Below are 22103 nucleotides of genomic sequence, written 5' to 3' on the forward strand. Positions count from 1 at the left end.
GTGTTTACGAGGTGCAAGTCATGAACTCTCTAATGAAGTATTAACAATCACTTTCTTGTTGAGGTGTTGCGTGGGGGTTTATAGTAACATGCATGTTAAAGAACCACTTATAGAGCTGGCTGCACACTGGGAGCTTCGCTTGTGGCTCATCGTCATCATCCGTCTAATTAGAAATTAAAGTAAAACAGTGATTCAGCTGCCTGATGGATACCTTCGCAGCCCGCTGTTGGGGTTTTTCATTACAATTAAATGGAAACAGACAGGAAGTTACTTTTCATTTGGGGGATAACAGAGGTTTGTGCAATCGAATAAAAAGCAAAATGAAGTCACCGAAGAGCAGGAGAGAAGATAATTTCACACGGGCCTCCGCAGCCAGAGGTGGGCAGTCCTTAAAAGGACATGGGAGACACAGGATTGGCTGAGACGCCAGCCCAACAAGCCACTGGATTGGTCGGAGGGGCTGCAGTGACCTGCGTGGAATGGAGAAACTTTCCAAATAAGGAAGAAAGTTGTGGGAGCTGACCTTCACAACACAGACAGAGAGCTGGAAGAAAGACGGGGGAGGGAGAGGGAGGGAGAGAGAGGGGGGGTGATGAAAAGATGGACGGAGGGAGAAGGGACCAGGCAGGGTGTATGTTTGGGAGTTGACAGCATGGAAACTGACTGGCCTCGGTGATCCCCTCATGGAGAGCTGCCCGCTGTGTTAAACAACTCACAGATAAATACACATCACCCTACACACACACACACACACACACACACACACACACTCAGAGAAAGACATTGTTTCCGGATGAGATCAATCAGCCTGTGATTAGATGTTCACACAGCTGCTGGTGTGACATAGATGGTATCTCCCTTTAGACACACTATCAATAAAGACGACTACACTGCACTTGTGGATGCTAATTAGAGGGCGTAATAATGTGTGCACGCTCTACTCTCATGACACTGCTGTCACCAGGAGAGGTCTCAGATGGGACTCACTCCGTCTCGCCTCTTTAGTGTCGGTGAGTCAGCCCACTCCGAGTGACTCGTACTTTCTCCTAATGGATGTCTGACCTTTTTCCCAATAATCACAGCGCCCCAGATCCCGGGCCTCCTGCCTTCCACCGGCATGCCGTGACTCATCAAACCCCGGATGGAATGCAGACTCCAGAAATAGAGGCATAACACACAAAAATAGAAACACTAAATCTCCAAAAGAAAGGTTTACCTCATCCCACAAAAATGGGGGGAAAAATTCTCCTGTGAATGAAATATTTGTGATGATCAGAGAGATGGAGACACAAGGGGTTTATGTTTCACCCAAATTATTCCACCAGTCCAAAGCAGTGCATGTTACATGACGCTGTTGTGTTCCATGTGCTTGGCATGTAGATAGTAGCTTGCTCTGGTAACATACGAGTGGCTGATAACGTGTCTGTGTGGCCATGGAGACAGTTTCAGATGTTACCTTACAAAGGACAAATCTCATTTTGTGTCACCTGAAACAGATTTCCGTTCAAGCGATTCGTTTCGTCCTTTTTGTCTGCGATTTTTTTTTTTTCTTTTCACTTTGTGCATAAAACCAAAGAACAAGTGCGTCTTCTGATTCACTCATCCTATCTGTCGCATGGATGTTTTCTTAACCTGCGGTTCAAAAACATTAAATGGAAGAAAATTGGCCAGGAAAATCACACTTTATTTAACAAACAAAAGGTGGTGGTGTGTGAACGACAGATAAGGTCAGAATGCAATGATTTGCAAATCTCATCGAGCCATATTTTATCTCCACAACAAACAACATATCAGACGTTGAAACTGAGACATGTTATAATTCCATGGAAAATATGAGCTCATTGTGAGTCTGATGGCAGCAACACATCTGTAAAAAGTAGTTCCAGGGTGATGGCAGCAACACATCTGTAAAAAGTAGTTCCAGGGTGATGTGTAGGCTTGTGCTGCATCCGCTTTTAACATCTGGGAAGCGAGGTGAGCGGTTGGAGCTTTAGGAGAGCAATATTGTCCCATTCTGGTCCGATGGCGGATTCTAGCTGCTCTACTGTCCTGGACCTTCGTTGTTAGATTGTTGGTTCCCATGATGCTCCAAATGTTTTGTACTGGTGAAAGGTCTGGACTGGAGCCAGACCAGTTCTCCTGTTCCACCATGCTGCTGTGATGGATGCAGGATGTGGTTCAGCATGGTCCTGCTGAAATCTGCAAGGTCTTCCCTGAAAGAGATGTTGTCTGGATGGGAGCAGGTGTTGCTCTAGAAGTCACTCACTCTGGTCCTCAGGGGCTAATATTCTACAGATGTAAGTGTTTCCCTGCTGCAACACACCTCACTCAAGTCAGAAGTTCACAAGTTGTTTGTCAGTTTGTTAGACAGACAGACAGACAGATAGATAGATAGATAGATAGATAGATAGATAGATAGATAGATAGATAGACAGATAGATAGATTCCCCAAACAGGATATGACAACAAAGAATATATGTATATATAAAAATAGAAAGAGAAATGTTCATTTAGTTTACTTTTCCAGCCTCTTTGTTGCCCCTGCTCTGTTCTTTTAAATGTCTTGCTGCCATAAAATTAAAAGTGAGTTTTTATTTTCCATAAAAATTGTAAAACGTTTCCGTTTCAACAAGTTCTATTGAGAATAAAATATGGCTTGATGAGATTTTCAGATCATTTCATTCAGTTTTATGAACACTTTACACAGCATCCCAACCTGTTTTTTTCTGTAGTTGAGGCTGTAGATGCATGAGGCTTTACTTTGAAGGAGGTTGCGCTTTGGGGGACTTTTATTGTGAAGGGGAGGAGACTGACTCATGCGGAGCTGTGAGAGCTCGGTTTGTCACCGTCTGCCTGCTCAGAGCGGCGGTATATATGCTCCTCATACCTGGCAGGGCAGCACAGAGAGCAGCTCATCCTCCTGCTGGATATACACTATCTGCTGCGAAGGTTTAGAAAGGTAAAACCTTTTCATTTTTCTCTCCTTTAAACTAACAACTTATTTAAACAAAACCAAAATCTGACAAGAAAACAAGAACTGAAGGTAAAAAAAAAAAAAAAAGCTTTTAACTTTCATACTTTAAAAAGTAAATTATACTTTTTATGTCTTTATATGTTTTCATTTATAATTTTAATTGAGGAACTGAAGTCAGATCATATTTGTATGAAAGAGAAGAAGATCAACATAATGATGAAGATTTTAAGTAAAATATTAAGAATTACTTTTATTGCTCAACTAGTCTGCATGTTAATGCTTAAATCATATGTTTCCTAGAACGGGTGTTTGGTTTCTTTGCGTGTGTGTGTTTGTAAGTGTGTGTGTGTGTGTGTGTGTGTGTATGTGTGTGAGTTTTTGTGTCACCCATTCATTTTCTCGGGGCTCTAGAAAGGTAGCGAGGACAGACAGCAGCATCACTCTGAGAAACTTTACCCAACAGAAGTTTGTTAGTTTTTTGTTCACAGTTGTGTCTATGTGTTTATGTGGCAGGCTGGGTGTGTGTGTGTGTGTGTGTGTGTGTGTGTGGGGGGGGGGGGGGGGGGGGGGGGGGGGGGTCATTTGTTTGTAGAGCGCCTCAGTGGAGTCAGATGGATTAGTTAACACAATAGTCTTTCTTAAGTGAGAAAGCCTGCGTCTTGCTCGGCTGTGACTCCTCTGCTGACTGATTCCTTTACTTTCAGCTTCTCTTTTTTCCTCTCCGGCTCTTCTTCTCCTCTCCCTCCTCCTCCTCCTCCTCCTCTTCTCCCTGCACTCCTGCTGCTAATCCCATTTGATGGCAATGTCTTTCCCACTCCAATCCAGAGAAGAATGTCTCCAACATTCCTGCTACAGAGAGAGAAAAAGAAAGAAAAAAACCTCTCCGTCTCACTTGGACAGAGGCAGAGGAGTGGGGAGAGGAGGGATGGGTAGATGGATGGAGGTACATGCAGAAACCCCTCTTCACCCCTTGCTTGGGTATGAAATACGAGCCGAGATAGAGAGGTATATGGAGGAAACTAACAGGAAAGAAAGAAAGTAGGGCAGGGGGAAAGTGGCTGATCTCTGCAGCCGTGAGCTGTTGGCGTGGCTAGAATAAGAAAAACGCTCTGTTCTACGCTTTAAAGAGAGAAGGGGAAAAGGAAAACAGTCTGGTTCTATTTTATGTGGTGTGTGTGTGTGTGTGTGTGTGTGTGTGTGTGTGTGTGTGTAATTAGAGCCAGAGAAAAAGAGGAGGAGGGATGATGGGATGGCAGCAGCCTCACCTCAATCAGGACTCTGGCTTCGTGTGCTTCAACTTCTTCTAAAATCGCTTGATTTTTCAGCCGTTTCTTTATATTATCACCTAAAATTAAATGATTTTTATCAGTGAATGAGTCATCGTTGCATCTCTGCAGTTTCACAACAGATGCATCATGAATTGAACTCACTATTTTCAGTAAATGTGGACAATGGGACACATTTCAAGAGATTGATGACAAAAAGAAATGTAACGTCATCGGGCCGACTGTCTCACGGATTGTCTGTCTGTGAATGATTCAAACTTCAGCTCAGAGACAGACTGACTTGTTCCTGCTTCAGGGCTTCAGACGAGTTCATCCTGATGCGTCGTAGTGATGACGCAATGCCTGCTGGTGCATGCAAGGTAGCACAAACCAGGTGTGTGTTGTTGTCCCATTGGCGATTTTAATGTTCAGATATGTGGTTACAAACTTGTGATAAATCGCTGTTTGGAATGAGCTCATGCATCTTCTCCGTGTCGTGTTTGCGTTCCAGGTGTGATACTGCAGCTCAGTTTTTACTGTTAATCATTGACAAATGAAGGTCATGCTGTTACTAAGCCACAGGTGTTTGCAGAAACAAATATTCAGAGGTGTAATGCAAACACATATTTGGTTCATAACCCGAAAGCAGAACCACTTCCGCCTTTCCTTGTTTGTTTTGTTGCACAACCTGGAAGATGCACTTTTTCTCTGCTCACACAGAGAACAGGCACCGTCTCAGTTCCTCTTCGTGTTGTTGTTTACAGAAGGAAAACCCTCATTACTGCCGATGTACACTCAACAACTTCCTGCAAGCTTCCTGTTATTAGCTGGCGAGCCTCATAAAGCAGCGCGGTCTTTTACAGCCAGCTGCAGAGCTGACCAGATAGGCAGCAGATAAAAGCCGTGGATGAGTTTGCCTCAGCGAAGGAATGAGGATGAGTTTCAAGCACACAGCGGGCCGCTGTAGTTCAGCAGGCGACACAGAGCAAACATGGACATTTACAATGCTGTGGTCTCCATTTATCAAAGCAACATGCTGCTGGTAAAGACCCACTGCATCTGGCACATCTCACTGCAGAGCAGCATGAAACATCACAGGGCTGTAAAACACTCCTTAAATAATGTTGCTGTCAGGCGGCTCTGGGGTCTGTTTATTGGGCTTTTTGGAAACTCGAGAGGCGACGTTCCTCTTTGTGTTTTCACAGACTGGATCTGGCCCAAACACGAAAACATGGTAGACAAAAGGAGCTTTGCCTATTTAAAGCAGCAAAAAGTGCGTGGCGGCAGAAGAAAGAGCAAAAAGGGAGAGGCCATGCATGTGAAACAGAAGATTAATACTGTCTTACAATTGGACCGACGCAGAGGAGCAGGAGCTTTTTCTCTCTGAACTGCAGCACTTTGTGGACCAGCTGGCTCAGACCAGAACAGCAAAACACTGGGCCGTCGGCATGACGACAGAAGAACACTTCCCTCTTCATTCAAGCCTGCTCAACCACAAGGATGAAGAGAGAGAGAGAGAGACTACTGGTGGTTTTAGGAAGCTTAGCGGTGGAGCAGAGCACAGATGGGGCAAACCCGTGCATTTTGTGGTCACAGTGATGCAGAAGACCAGAGTCTAGATGACCTCTGGTCCTCCTGAAGTGGGGCATGGCACTATTCATGCAGCTGGAGGTACTGCAAGCTGACTTTTTCATGCACCTCTAAATGCTGCAAACCAGTCTAACCCGGTTAAATTAGACCCCTGTGATATAAGGTGGTGCGTGTTGGAAGTAGACTCCCATATGACTGCATTTTAATGTTGATTCACTCCGATTCATGTGCAAATGATGGATTTCTGGGACTGTGACACATTTTTGTTCAACAAGTAACAATGCTGTTGCAGGCGTTGTGTAATCTGAGAATTAAAAGACAACTTTTAAGGAAAGTGAGTGAAGTTAACCCAACCTGGATAATGTCTGCGTTTTTGTTTGTTTGTTTCTTCTCCAGAGGGTAAAAGCTGGAGAGACCTCTGAGGTCCGTCCTGCTGAGCCTGTAAAGCAGGACAGAGGGGATGAGGCAGCGAGGAAATGAAGTGTGTTTCCTTTCTGCTGGAGCAGACGGGCAGGGTGCTTCTGCCTCCGAGAACACAGCCAAAAAAGGAATCAAATCGCTGCAGAGCGCTGCGAGCCTCCTTTGCTGCCAAACTATTCCTGTAAAAGCTCTCTTTTGGTGGAGGCCTGAGCAGGAGACCTTTAGGGAATGTAAAGGAAAATGTATACACAGAGGGAGGGGAGGTGCATGTTGAACTGATTAAACGCTCCTGCGGTCGCTGAGTTCTAAAGAGAGCAACAGGTGGGAAGGAATTGGAAGAAAAGTAATGGTTGCTTTTTGCATTGATAGCTGTTTATTTGAGTAAAGCGGCCTGTGGAAGGGATGGAGACAAATCAGTCCATCGTGTTGTTGTGTGGGGTTTCCTACCTGGTATGGGATATTTACCAGCGCTGTTTAGGAGTTTTTCACTGTTGAAACTCTCGACTGATTATCCAACATCTGGAAAAGATTTTTGGATATGAACTTGGTGGACTCCGGACAACACGCACCACTGGGATGTTCAGTATAGTCTTAACCGGGAAGAGCTCATCAGTCTCACACACACACACACGCAAAGATTTATACGTTTACAAAAAACCCACAGCTGCTGCTTGATCCTCTCAGAAAGTTTCTTTCAGGGCATTTCTGCTTTTTTGTTATGAAAAAACTCAAGTTATGCTCATTTACAAGTCCAGGTTTTTATTTTTTCACTGCAAAAACTGAAATCTAAGTTAGATTAAAAATCTTAAATTGACCCATATGCTTAATTTTTGTTGTTTTAGATTATTTTTACTTGTTTTGGGAAGTCTTGACAAGCCAAATTTTCTTGTTCTGTTGGCAGATAATTTATCTTATTTTAAGCAACATTTACTTAATTTTTGTATATTTTTTCTTGTTTTTTAAGGCTGAGTTTTTGCAGTTCTAAAACACTTTTTTCTCTATGCTTTTGTGTCACTTGTTAATTTTTTACTTGAAAAGGACAGTTTTGCAGCTTTATAATGCTTTAATATGCACAATAAGTGGATATAAAGACACTAAAAACAAGGGGGAAAACCCCAACCAGATTAGCATATGTTAAAGTTAGTGTCAGCGATGACAGTGTAGGACTTCCAGCCTCTTTGTCCTCCACAATGACGTGGCAGCACAGTGAATCAACCGAGCTGGGGGCGAGACTGGACAACCGCACCTCTAAAAAAACACAACACTTCATCATCAGCACCCATCTGCGGCAAAACAGCACACCACCATTACATTTATGTTTTTCTTTCATCACCATGCCATGTAAAGAGAAGAGGCCACTCCTTTCCATGTGCTTGACTTTTCTTGTTTTACAGATATGCAAACAACACATCGGAGCTCCACCTCTGCAGCAGAGCAGTTTACAGTCTGTCAGGCGACACCGCGGAGATGTTTTTCTCACTGTTATCCATCTGGTCTGATTCCTGTAACACATCTGATATGTTGTCAGCAGTCTGGCTTTCTTTGTTAAAAGCGAGAGGCTGATAAACTATCAGCCCGTGTGGCTCATACAGCGGTTTCCTCCCTAGAAGTTGTGCATATTCGATTTGTTTGCCCAAACATGCTGTTTTCCTCCGAATGCTTTGTGTCTTTAGTAATATTTCCTCCTGCTGTGTCTCTGGATCAGTCAGCCGTCCCGTCACTGATACACTGCAAAAACTCAACCTTAAAAAACAAGAAAAAAATATACAAAAAATGAGGTAAATGTTGCTTAAAATATGATAAATTATCTGCAAACAGAACAAGAAAATTTGGCTTGTCAAGACTTCCCAAAACAAGCAAAAATAATCTGAAAACAAGAGGAATTCTGTGGCATGAAAACTAAGAATTATCTTACCTTTAAAAAAAAAAAAAAGCATATGTGTCAACTTAAGATTTTTAATCTTAGATTTCAGTTTTTGCAGTGTAGGCTCCATTGATTATGTTCACTTCTGTTGTCCGACTCTTTGGATGGAAACTTACTCGTCGTCAGCTGATTACAAACCTGGAAAAGATGCTTTAAAACGGACTGATTAGCTGATCGATTCGATGTGATTTATGTGACGGAGGCTTGTCGTTGTTGTTCTCAGGAACGCGGCTCAGCTGAAACAGCTGCAGGATCAGATTCTGTTGGAGCAGCAGGAAGCAGTCGTCTGGCAGCGAACGCAGCAGGAGCAGCAAGACCAGGAAATCCCACCTCCACCTCTACAGCCACTCCAGGAAGTGCCTCCACCTGCCCCATCTCCGCCTCTCCCCCCTCCTCCCTCCTTCCAGGAGCTGGAGAGCAGTACAGCCATGCAAGCCAGCACTTTCAACTACGCTCGGCCCAAGCAGTTCATCGCTGCTCAGAGCCCCGGCGGGGCGGGCTTCCTCACCCAGTCCTCTGGATCCTCCGGGTCCAGCCTGTCCTCCCCCCTGTCACCCCCCACCTCACACAAGCCCTTCAGCAGAGTCACCCTGCCTCCCTTTACCAAAGCTGGCAGCGTCGAGTCTCCAAGCTCCCCTTCCTTCCCTCCGCCGCCTCCTCCCTTCCTCAGCTCCAGCAACCTGTCGTCTCCATCAGGCCTGGCCCAAGACTTCCCCCCACCTCCACCTCCTCCGCCTCCCCCTGTCTCCATGTCCCCAGCCCAATCAGATATGTCCTCACCATTCTCCTCAGTCCCCCCATCTCCTGCCTCCAGCTTCCTGACCTCCGTGTTGCCCTCCACACCTTCCACACCCGGCAGTCCAACAGTCAACGCTCTGGGCCTTCCCAGGGGCAACGGGACTGTGTAAGCGTCACACACACACACACACACACACACACACACACACACACACACACACACACACACACACACGCTAGATGAGCTGTGCAAGATCCGTCGTAGAGCATCGAACCTGAGCAGTGTGTCTAAAGCACAGGCGTGGAACTCCAGTCCTGCAGGGCAGGTATCCTGCAGGTTTTTGTTGTTTCCATGTTCCAACACACATGATCAAAATTCATGCATAGGTTGACAAGAAGCTGCTGGATCCATTTGATTTGAATCAGCTGTGTTGGTGGAGGGAAACAACAAGAACCTGCCGGAGACCGGCCCTGCAGGACCGGAGTTTGACACCCCTGGTCTACAGCGAGTGGAGCTCTCCTTCACATAAACCGCAGAAAGTCCACAGCCGAATAGAAAATGATATGTTTACATTCTTATACAGGATGTTTACAGGGAAATGCTAACTAGAGAGGCAACGCAATCCCCCCCCCCCCCCCCCCCCCCCCCCCCCCCCCCACACACACACACACACACACACACACACACACAGAAGGGCAGAAAAATGTCCTGAAAGTATAACCCCCCCCTTCATGACATGAAAACATACATCACAACCTCAGAGTGAGAGTTATTTCCAAGTCAAATAAACACTCTCAAATGTTAGCATGTATGTTAAACCTTCTCTCTGTCAAAATCCATCACTTCGACGAACATCCGGATTATTTCGTAAGTTCATTTTAAACTTGGCTGATAAAAATCTCTAGCGTTGGTAATCCTCTTCTTGTGGCTGCCCTTGAGGGAGAAATGGACTTCTTTCTCCTCCATCAGGGACATTCCACCTTCAGCCCTTTGCCAGCTATTTTTCATCAGCCCCCTCCCGCACCCCCCCTTCTCGCCCTGGCATTCCTGCCGCGGTCGTAGAGAGATAAGAAGACACGTTGTGCGTTGCAATAGCTGGACATGTCCAGATAAGCGGGGAGGGAGAGGGAGCAGTGCAGGAAAGAGCTTTTCAGATAAAAAAAAACCAAAAAAACATGTGCGTTTGCGAAGCAGAGAAGCAAGAAGCCGTGACTTTTAAGGTTTCAAATTTGTTTTGCTTTTTTTTCAGCAAAGCCTTCCCCAGGAAGTCCTCAGTCACTAAGACGCCTCGTATCGCCTCCGACTCAGACATCCAGGGATCCAAAGATGCGGTCATCCAGGACTTGGAGAGAAAGCTGCGCTTCAAAGAGGAGCGCATCAGCAACGGCCAGCAGGTTAACACTCGTCTGTGTGTCCTCATCCATCTCAGTTATCGACTTTGTAACCAGCGTGTTCAGTAACACGTCATTAACACGGATTAACAAGCAGCTTGATTCAGTCATTCATGAAAGAAAAGTGCTTCCTAAAAGCGTATTTGAACAAGCTTTTGTTTCAAATCCTCTCAAATAATGTTTCAACAATAGGATGTTTCAACACTAGGATGTTTCAACACTAGGATGAAGCAGCAAGGTGTTGGTGTGGGAATGGGTGTGGGGTTTTTTTTTTCTTCTTTTTTTGTGTGTGACTGACACACTAACCCTCGCTGACCCCATTAATCCCTGCTTCCAGAGGTTAACCTATGAAGAGAAGATGGCTCGCAGACTTCTGGGGGCTGACAACGCTGCCACAGTCTTAAACACACAGGACGCAGAGGAGGAGCCCGTCACACAGGTACAGCTGCTTTTAGTCAGGATCCACACACCTGGAGCGGAGGAACATCACACATCCAGTCACACAAGCATGGAAACGTTTCACTGACATGTTCACGCCAGCAGTGTTTTTTTTTTTGTTTTTTTTATTGTTTTTATCCCTTTGTTGCATGTACAGCACATGACACCAGCTCCTCTCTGTTTTTGTCCACTGCTGATGTCATTCCTATCTCATGATCACCGGCTTTCCTTTGTGTCCCGCTGAGTGCAACTCCACCCTGAGTCACTGTAAACACTGCTGAAGAGCACACTATGAAAGTAAGGTGTAGACACAGCTAAGTCCTCCAGGGCCCCTCCATAAAAAGCTCTGTTTATGCAAACAGCTGGAAACATGCTGAAGAGCAACACCGAGCAAAGTCCATGTGGCTCTTTGCCTGCATGAGACAAGCAGTTCTGTGGAAACACATAAAAATAGAACATCAGATGAGCTGTTCGCTGTAGAAAAGCGTTAGAAAACAAACAGAGACTGGACCGGCTCTGAACGGACAGAGTATCATCCTGAAGTCAGACTGCACAACCAGATGCACAACTCTTTGCATGAGCAGCACCACCGATATCTGAAAGTCTGAGCACAGCTTGAAGTCAGTGAATGCATCACCAGCAATATGTCCTGCAGAACATGTCATTTCCATGGCGACCGACGCACAGCAACAGAAAAATGCGAATAAAAATCCCTTTTTTTTTTCTTCCCAACAGGAAGACAAGTCAGCCGAAACAGAATCTTGTCCTCAAAAGGTTATTTTTTCTCCTTCTGACACTTTTTTGGTTTTAATTTATCACTGAATAAAACGATAACGTGTCACCATGCACACCAGCTCACACTAAAATCCCAGCTGGGAATGAGTGGACTCCTCCGAATCCACCGGTGGCTGAATGTGTTCACTCACAGGTTTCTGAAAATCACAAAAGAAGTAACAATAAACATGCATGTTGTTTTGCAGCTTTCATCTATCATTGTTACTCTGCCTGTGAGAATGAAATATCTTTACAAACTTTTAAAGAATGAACACCAGTACCGGCCTAAGCCTTTATTGGCCCAAAAGCGGAATTTGATTTAGGTCCCCTCCCTAGACCACTCTGTAAATGTTACACCAACTCATTTGCATTATTTGTAGTTGGCTTACATCTGAGACTATGATTTTTTTTTTTTTTTAACCATAATGGTTAATTATTAATTTTGACTTTTTAGTCTCAAGTGAATATTAAAATAAGAGAAAACATCAGCAGACGACACTTTCAGAGTAAACAAGCTAACCAGTTTAGTTGTGTTGTTTTTAAATTTGGAGCAGGGGTATAAAATCGTGCAAAAGCATGTATCTTATAAGCACTATAAAGATTGCAGAGGATTATCCTGCCAAAAACAAACAACAAAAAAAGACAAATGCACCATATGGGGGAGGTAGAACTAATTAAACTGGTTTTATTAGCATGGAATTTGCAACATGATGCAAATGAGTTTTTATTTCTATTTCTGTTTTTATCACAACTATTCTATTGTACACCTAGTTGTTTTTTTTGTTTTTTTTTAATCTATCCATCTGTATGTGTGCCTATCTATCTATCTATCTATCTATCTATCTATCTATCTATCTATCTATCTATCTATCTATCCGTCTGTCTGTCTGTCTGTCTGTCTGTCTGTCTATTTATTTTTAAATCAAGGTGTCTTGACATTTCAACCCTAATGGTGGTGGTGGGGGGGGGCCTCCAAGCACCCCTCTACACATAACCTTTGGACCGGCTCTGGTGAACACGACACCCTTTTTTATTTAGAAAGAAACCCACTCACAGGAGAATTACCTGAGTAGTTCTGAGAAGTCTTTGGCTGTTGTCTTTCTGAGTGGTTCAGGAGGATAAACGCTGACAATGCAGCCTGTCATTATCTGGATGATGTGTCATCAGACCAGGCTGCTGCTGCTGCAGATGTTTTCAGCTGCCTCTGCACAGCGATGAGAGATTGATGTGGGTGGTGGGGAGGAGGAGTGGCTCATCTGGGGAAAGAGAATTGGGAAATTGGAGGAAAGTTGCCAGTTTAGGTGACAAATAAGAGGCTAAAGATGATGTAAAATCTACGGTTTTTAAAAAGCGCTTTCCATGACGGCGTGATCACGCACACAATCACTGTCACTGGTCCAGTTCAGGGGCCCATGCTCACTTGGGGGCCATGTGGGGCAAACACCAGCAGTTTGGACATGAAAAAAGTAAAGAAAAGCCAGATAGTTACACCACAGTGTCTAGTGTATTGCTATTGGTACCACTGGCTGAGAGGTGTTAGAAATGTTGTTTCAAAGTGTATCATTCCCACTTTTCACAATTTTGTGGTGGGGAAGGGGGGCCCCGAAACATTCTGGGCCCAGGGGCCTGTGCACTTTTAATCCGGCCCTGTTCTTCGGTCTCAACTTTCCTCTAAATCTGTCTCCTTCTTTGGCCCCCAGGAGTACAAGGTGTCCAGCTTTGAGCAGCGCTTGATCAGTGAGATTGAGTTCCGTCTGGAGCGCTCTCCGGTGGAGGAGTCGGACGACGACGTGCAGCACGACGAGGACTCCGCCGGACGGGGACAGGCGCCATCCTTCGACCAGAAGCTCAAACATTACAAAGTGTTTGAGGGCATGCCAGTCACCTTCTCTTGCAAGGTTAAAGGGGACCCTAAGCCAAAGGTGAGCGGGTTTACTGGGAGAATGTCAACGCCTCGAATGACTAAAGCTGCTGATTGTTGTTTGATAAGTATTATGTCATTTCTGAGGCATTTGTGATGGCTCAGCTTTGCTTGGAGAGCTGCTGATGTGTGATGTTGATGATGGAAAGTGTAGATAGTGTACATGTGCTCGGTGTGGTGATAAAGAGAGGCCCTTTGCAAATGCACACGCCTCCCTGGGCTGGTTGCCTGGCTCGCCACGCATTTATGACAAAGTGATGACAGCCTTCATCCTGGAAAATTATAAGAGATGAGATAAATGCAAAAGACACAGCAAAAACGTTTTTAATATAAAGACTTTGCTTAAAATTTCACCATCTGGTCAGCATCAGGGGTGGAGCTAGAGGGAGCTAGAGGGAGGTGGCCAGGGGACCCCTAATGAAATCTGATTGGACACACAGGTGATTGATTGACAGGTCACAGGAGGGGCATGACAAAAAACATCTTTCCAGACATGCATGGATCAAACATATCAGTCATTTTTAAAGTGGTTCTTTAATTAATAATCCTTAACATTTTGACATTTGGCTACACATTTCTAGAAGAGATTTTGTCTGCTTGTAAGAACAACTGCTAAAGATGTGTTTAGATATTAACCTGTTATTAGCATGAAGCTACATAACAGGGAATATAGTTATAGGGTAGCAGCTGATTAGTTATTTAAGATTATGTAAAGAAACATGCCACATTTAGTTTTTAGTAAGGTTATTAAAGTGGAACTATTATGTGTATTTCAGGCTGATTTATTTTTATTTCTGAGACCAGAAGGGCTGGGATTGATCGAGTTATTGTCACAAATGGCTTTATTTACTTCAGACCGACCCTCTCCGTACGATCAGCGTCAGATCAGCCTGTGGGCAAAACGAGTGGATTGAGACTCTTCCGCATTAAGCCCCGCCTCCCGCCACTGCACTACATCGGGAGCGCGCACCGCACATGCTTTCGCCGTCATTGTAACATCTCATAAACAGAAGGATTAGGCTCATATGAACTCAATAAAAAAACAAAATACAATGTCAACACATAGCATACAGCCCTACATGTTGGAACCTGAATCAGAGCCTGAAAACAAAGTGGAAAACAGCAACCCACAGCAACGAATGCAGCAGGATGTCTCTCTTTGGTAAACTCACCAGCCATCGTTGGAAATAACTTTATCCCACGTTTTCCACCCGCCTGATGTATTTGTACATGCCCTTGTTAACCAGTAGAAGGTAACCAATCACAGAACCTTATCCCCCGGGACGTCACAAGGATTTCCAAGTAGAAAAAACTCTCTGAAACGACACGTTTTTCGTCGCCATGGAAACCAAACGGAGAGCGTGTTGGAACTCAAACTCAAACTCAAACATGCGTTTAGGTGATAAAAAACAGTGTCGTTCACATGTCTGATGAGGATTCAACACTGCAACACTGTAGAAAGCTCAGAAAACTCCAAATACCATCATAGCACCCCTTTAAGCAACTACACATAAACTCAGTTAATAAAGGTTTTCACAGATTAAATTAAATAAAATATAAAGGAGCTCTGCACCACATGAACCAGTTTAACTTCACCCATAAAGACAACCAATGAAAAAATGTAAAGATATTTCAATTTGTTTTTATGATGAGGCCTTTATTTATCCCTTTAACAAATGTAAAATAAAGAAGAACCACGCGTTTTTAAGGATATTTAAGAGACAGAAGACAAAAATCAGACAGTGTTCCACAGGAAGTTTGCACCATAAAATGACGCTGGGTTCTTGTAGGTTAAACTGGAGACTGCTAATTGATTTTAAAGTAAGCTATGGCATGAATGAGATGGGCAAAGACTGGGACCAGTCTTAATTTGTATTGGAAGATATAAGAATGAAGAGAAAGGGAGATGGGACACAGATCAGGCCGAGACAGACCCCAGCCCCAATGTTCGCAGCTCCAACAGCTTCCAAAGTTGTGTTAACAACACAAGTCATCGTGATCCAGCAAAGCAGAAATACTAACCATCGATCCCACTATTATCAAGCTTTCCACACTGCACCCCAAAACCTTTAAATGAACCTTTTTTCCACTTGGTAATCAAATCATTAATGCAAAGATATTTTATTTCTTATGTGACAACAGTCACTATTACGCCTCCTGATAACGTCTTCTGACCACTCCGTATATAAAAGTCCAGTTCTGCCTCCATCTGTTACTAACTTTAGTCGTCAAACATTAGTTTTAATGTATTTTACCCGTTTTGTACCACAGGTTTACTGGTTTAAAGATGGCAAACAGATCTCCAAGAGGAGCGAGCACTACAGGATCAGCAGAGACCCCGATGGAACATGCTCTCTGCACACCGCTGCAGCCTCACTGGATGATGATGGCAACTACACCATCTTGGCAGGAAACCCAGAGGTAAGATTCACAATAAATAAATAAATAAATAAATAAAGCACACATGGGTATCGGAGAGCCTGCAGGAGACAGCTGTGCTCATTATCAGGAGAATAATGTGTACTTACATAATACTCTCCAGCCTGGAGAGGACAAGGCATCCACTGAGGCAGGAAATCACTAAAACCCCTCAGAAAGGTCAAGAGTTCACATAGTCCGGTCTGTTTAGCTGGTGTTTTATTTCCTGCCACATGTGGCATGTCATCACCTCACACACTGACCGTCTGTTGTCTGTTGTCTTCCCCTCACAGGGCAGGGTGAGCTGCACCGGCAGGATGATGGTCCAGGCTGTGAACCAACGCGGCCGCAGCCAGCGATCGGCACCTGGACACATGCGCAGGTGAGGCTTTGCTGAGCAGCAGACAGGACGAAGCAAAGTCCTCCAGGACCTCCAGCTGCCGACTGGCCATCTGCTAGACTTCTGCAGTCGCTCACATTCCCGCACAGATGCCAAACGGAAAATGCTCCAAGTGGCTTCTATTCACCCAACTGTTTGCCGTGAGCCGAATCGCGCTCTGTACTTTGTTTAACTGTGTGAGAAAGAAAAGCAGATTGTTAATGAGAGGGAACACCTGTTTTCCTCGCTTCTGTTTTTCATTGCCCTAATGACCTTGTTTATACAGCATGCGTTCATGCAAGGCCAGATAGATGAGAAATCCAGATGATCACAGACACTCTGATGGCAGCTCCGAGGACGCAAAGACCACATGGAAGCTGTTATTAAGATGAACACTCCCTGATTTGATAAAAGCTCTGAGATGTTTGGACTGAGAAGAGATGGAGATAGAAATCAGAGACTCTTTTTTTTTCCTTGGCTGATGTGCAGGTGGGGCAGTGATGTCATGGTTGTTATAAGAAAGATTTACCAGAAAACCCTCTGGTTCCTGACCTGGACGCTTTCACTGGTGCACGCATGCCTTCATACATCTACCACTTTGTCCCAATCTGAAGCAGTAAAAACGAGAAAAAACAAACAAAAAAACCCTGAAATCCAGAGATAAAATCCTAATGGCACGTATCGTTCCATCCCCTCTCTGCTCTCTCAGGCCCAGGTCCAGGTCTAGAGACAGTGGTGACGAGAATGACAACATCCAAGAGCGCCACTTCCGCCCCCACTTCCTGCAGGCGCCCGGTGACCTCATCGTCCAGGAAGGCCGCCTGTGCCGGATGGACTGCAAGGTAAACACACACCTCTGGGCCAACCTGCACTAACAGGGTGTGTGTTGGTGACAGAGGGGAAGGCAGGTCATAGTGATGCTCTGTGGCTGCCGTGTTCACAAAGGAGGCCTTTTAAACAGCCGTTATGCATCGACGGGGGTTAAAGCAGCGGCTCCCAGCACACTTTGTGCAACTCCTAAAAAGCTCGGAACAGAAATGCAACGTTTGCAGCAAAATGATGAATTCTGGTGCTTTCATTAACACAGAAGTAAAGGTAACTACCAGCATGTGGTCTTACTTTTCTTGACTAAATCGGGACAAATCATCTGTCTTCTCGTGTTTCTCTTAATTATTCTCGTAATTCCGGTTACCAGGGTAGACATAAACTGCTCCATCAGCTCACTGACCTCTGAATATACCGCTGAACATGAAGGAAAAATATATGAATGCACAAGATACTGCACGGTTGGTGGTTAGCAGTGTGGGTTGCTGGTTTGATCCTTGGCTGTGGTGGCTCGAACAGGGGCCTTTCTGTGTGGAGTTTGCATGTTCTCTCCGGCTTCCTCCTGCCATCCAAAGACGTGCACGTTAGGTTAATTGGTTACTCTAAATTGCCCGTAGGAGTGACTGTGAGCATGAGTGGTTGTTAGTCTCTTTGTGTTGACACCCCTGCTTTACTTGGTAGATATTACGATAAACACTACCAGACAAAAGTTTGAACACCCTTTCCCATTGGGTTTAATGGTACCAGTGTGTCCAAACTTTTGACTGGTAGTGTACAAGCAGTGAACAGCCTGTTGCCCACCATGATGAAGAGACTGCGATGCTCTAAAATAACTCAAACATGACTGGAAAAGGAATAAGCCCTCACCAAAGAGAATATGTTAATCATAGTTATACAGAAAGAAATTTCAGATCCGCCCTTTAATTCAGTGTCTGGACTGAGGCTCCGTGTCAGCGCTGCCAAAAACACATTTCCCCCTCTGAGCATTCCAGTTTCTGTAGGGAAAATAAAAAAAAGCTGGCAGAGACAAGATGTTTCATCACTCTGTGGCATTACGAACAGCTCGCAGCAGACACAGAGAAAAGAGGTGTCATTTTTCAGGGATTAAGTGGGATCAGGATTTTTACGATTATCTTCCTTCACACCTCTCAAGCTCATTTTCTTCCTCCGCTCGCTGTCTTCACCTCACCTCCCCTGCAGCACTTAGAAGCTGCTTTAACGCTGGTACATGTAATAAAATAAAAACAGACCCTCAATTAACTCCCTATAAAAAGACTGTCTTTTTATGCCAGTCAGAAATAGATGGGGCCTCCATTCCTCTGGAGCCTGTAATGTCAGGGATATTTATAGCAAAGTATTTATTTACAGGTCATCTGTGGCTCTCTGAACTTTCCATTCTTGAAACTTCTCAACTTCTAAACACATATTGAGCCTCTTCCAGAACTACTTATCACTACTTAGTCTATATTCCTCTCTGTGAACGCAGCTGTCTGTGTGTAATTATAATGTAAACATGTGGAGGTCAACAGTGGCACATCTTCCAGGTGGGCAGGGTGCATCCGAGCAGGTGTTGGATTTCTGCAAAGAGATGCGGTTTTTTTTTTTCTCTTTGCAGTTTATTCCCATGACAAAGCATGCAGGCAACCAGGTTCCTGCAGACAAACATTCCCAGATTAACCAGACGCTGGTTTCATTTGCCCTCTAATCACACACAGCCGACCAGACAGCACAAGCAGATGATTTGCTCATTTTTCACCTCCTTTTTTTTTCTTGCCACTTGCAGGTGAGTGGACTGCCCACTCCTGATCTCATCTGGCAGCTGAACGGCCAGACCATCCGGCCCGACTCTGCCCACAAGATGCTGGTGAGAGAGAATGGCGTGCACTCACTGGTCATCGAGCCTGTGACCAGCCGAGATGCGGGCATCTACACCTGCATCGCCAGCAACAGAGCCGGCCAGAACTCCTTTAACCTGGAGCTCATTGTTGCAGGTACATTGAAAAATGGAAGCTCGTGCACCATATGGCTGCGATTTAACGTCACACTGCAGCTCGGTAACAAACTGTCACTCCGTAGCCAAAGAGATGCACAAGGCCCCTTCGTTTGTGGAGAAGCTGCAGAACACAAGCGTTGCTGAGGGTCATCCGGTGCGACTGGAGTGCCGAGTCACAGGGGTTCCCTACCCGCAGATCTTCTGGAAGAGGGAGAACGAGTCGTTTACGCACAACACAGACAGAATCAGGTAAAATCTGCTCATTATAAATCAAATCAAACTTTATTTGTATAGCACTTTTCGTGCTTAAAAACAATACAAAGTGCTTTACATAATAAAACAATTTACATCAAAATAGATAAAACACACACACACATACACCCTTAGCCCCCTTTCAGCCACCCACAACCACCCTCACCCATGCCCTATTAGCCCCTATAACAGTCAAAAGAAGTTGACTGACTAGGTACATTATAGTTTAATTTAATATCATTTTTAAAAAAAAGTAATATAATAAAATTTAAAATAATATAATATAATATAATATAATATAATATAATATAATAACCGATGCTTTCTTCACCAAATGTTTGAACCAGGTGGTTGAATGAGTAAAATGCTTTTTTTTCCCAGCATGCATCAGGACAATAGTATAACATAATTTAATATAATAAAATTTAAAATAATATAATATAATATAATAAAATTTAAAATAATTTAATGTAATAAAATTGAAAATAATTTTAATAAAATTGGAAATAATTCAATATAATATATAATTTAATATAATTTAAAATAATTTAATATAAAATAATAAAATTTAAAATAATATAATATAATATAATATAATAACCGATGCTTTCTTCACCACATATTTGAACCAGGTAGTTGAATAAGTAAAATGCTTTTTTTTTTCCCAGCATGCATCAGGACAACTGCGGCTACCTGTGTATGATCATCCAGCCAGCTTTGAAAGAAGATGCCGGTTGGTACACCGTGTCGGCCAAGAACGATGCCGGCATTGTATCCAGCACCGCACGTCTTGATGTCCACAGTATGTTTGAGTTTTTCTGCCTTCTGTCTGAAACCACATACTAAAAATAACTTAGTATAACTTCACAACTACAAGGGCTGTATGTGTAATAACGATAACGATAGAAGTGCCAGAGTCAAGATGTGTGTCACTGTGTCAGAGTAAAAAGAGCTCTAGTCAACAAGTCAACCATTGTACAAAACATTTAACCTTCTTTCTTCCTTCTCCAGCTCAGTGGCAGCAGCCTAACCTCCCCAAACCCAAGAAGGTGCGCCCCTCCACCAGCCGCTACGCTGCGCTGACAGAGAGAGGGCTGGACGTGAAGGCTGCCTTCTTCCCCGACTCCAGCCCGCTGCAGCCTGGTGGCCTGGTGGAAAGCGACGACCTGTAAAGACCGCCAAGACGCAGGACGATTCACGGGGTCGACCACAGAAAAAGAAAAACAACAAAAAACCCACAAAAAGCTGCCCTTGATCCCAGCACTCCTCAGACACACACTTTAAAGACGGCGAGGAAGGGGCAGAGTGAAATCTCCTCCTCCACCACTGAACTGCAGACACAGTGGGCAGAAGAGGACGGGTCCGCTGGGCTCCTCATATGTTTATAGACCCATCATGCAACCCAACATAGCACAGGATTCATGAAGTTCTCCCGGAGGATGATGGAAGCGCTTCCAGCAAGAAAGGACTCCTCATGAATGTGTTTGCTGACAAACTGTTGCAAGCGGCGGCCCATTAAAGTGCCTCTCATTTCTGTAAAGACACAAAACAGGCTGAAGAATAAAACATAGATTAATGCATGCTGAAGCGGTGCTATATGCAGAGCGGAGTGTAATATCTACCTGTAGGTAGCACTTCTCACTGCGTAGAGGAGACGAGATGACTTTAAAAAAAAAAAAAAGCTTTGACTTGCGATACTTTATGCGAGCTCACGTAGCACAGTTTGTAGCATCACGCAGTCTGAGTGCTGTCAGGCTGTAGATTAGAAATACTGGAAGAGGCCGGGCCTTAAAAACTGTCATGTTTAGTGTTTTGGTTTTTTTTTTTTTTAAAAAAAGTTTGGTAAAATACGAGAAGGTTTTACTTGTGGCTGAAGTTAGAAGAGATGGACCTAACCAGAGGAGCTGGGAGGGGAGGAGAAGCAGGTTGTTGAGGGATGTGAGCGACGGTAGAGGTGAAGAACGTCAGAAATAATGGAAAAACAAGAACAACTTCATTTTGGTGGTTTTTCTTTCGTATTTCTTTGATGGTTTGTTTTTAGAAGTGTGAATTGAAAGGTTCTCACTCATGAGAGGGTGCTGCGAAGGGTTATTTCTCACACACATCACAAATTGTCCATTTTATTTTTGTATGGAACAAAAAAAAAAAAAAAGGGACTATTTACTTTCTCGCCAATCACGACTTAAATTATACCTGCGACCTTCTGGTCTCTGATAAAACTGCCTGGATTATGAAGTTTTATAAATATATTTACTGCCTTACGTGACTTAAAGAAAACACTTTGCATGTTATTTTTGGACACTTATATAGTGCCAAACAGCTTTTATCAGGATGTATAGACACAACTTTCTCTTTTTTTTTCTGTATTCGGGGGTATTAACAGATGAAAAGTTAAAAAAAAAAAAAAAAAAAAAAAAAAAAGAATTTATATCTAGCATTGTTGTCTCCTCTGCAACACTTCACAAAGTGGACATTATGTGTCTGTTCAGACTTAGCATCAGCTGGCACTCACAGTGTTTGCACATTTCTATGCCAATCAATGCCTGTACACAGATTGTTGTCCTGATATTATCTTAGATTATCAACGTTAATAAAATCCAAACTCTTCAGAGACGGCGTGAAATGTTTTTACGCTCTGGCAGCCTCCAAAATAAAACATGAAGACAATGCCGGTGAGCACATCATGACGGAAACGGCGTCTTTGCAGCCCTTCGGCAGAACTCGCCGTTAGGAACCCCAAATCCACATGAAGAGGAGAAACATTTAAAGTCACTTTTATTCCGTTTATTAATGGCAGCAG

The 22103-nt window shown here is 44.0% G+C and overlaps 1 protein-coding gene across 5 annotated transcripts in view; it reads left to right on the forward strand.

Annotated features, from left to right (window-relative positions):
• palld (palladin, cytoskeletal associated protein) overlaps positions 1-21908 on the forward strand; it is a 62254-nt gene extending 40346 nt beyond the window's left edge. For 4 of the 5 annotated variants that reach the window (XM_079245090.1, XM_079245092.1, XM_079245091.1 and 1 more), the window contains 11 exons: positions 8397-9077; positions 10162-10306; positions 10641-10742; positions 13216-13437; positions 15708-15857; positions 16148-16236; positions 16943-17075; positions 18842-19049; positions 19135-19300; positions 19972-20105; positions 20315-21908. In XM_079245090.1, the coding sequence (XP_079101216.1) occupies positions 8397-9077; positions 10162-10306; positions 10641-10742; positions 13216-13437; positions 15708-15857; positions 16148-16236; positions 16943-17075; positions 18842-19049; positions 19135-19300; positions 19972-20105; positions 20315-20475 (2191 nt within the window). In that variant the 3' untranslated portion in view covers positions 20476-21908. The remainder of the gene's footprint in view (positions 1-8396; positions 9078-10161; positions 10307-10640; positions 10743-13215; positions 13438-15707; positions 15858-16147; positions 16237-16942; positions 17076-18841; positions 19050-19134; positions 19301-19971; positions 20106-20314) is intronic. The other variant, XM_079245094.1, reaches the window with a different exon arrangement.
• Positions 21909-22103: the final 195 nt, after the last annotated feature.

The sequence above is a fragment of the Telmatherina bonti genome (assembly GCF_933228915.1).
Source record: "Telmatherina bonti genome assembly, chromosome: 8".
NCBI lineage: Eukaryota > Metazoa > Chordata > Actinopteri > Atheriniformes > Telmatherinidae > Telmatherina > Telmatherina bonti.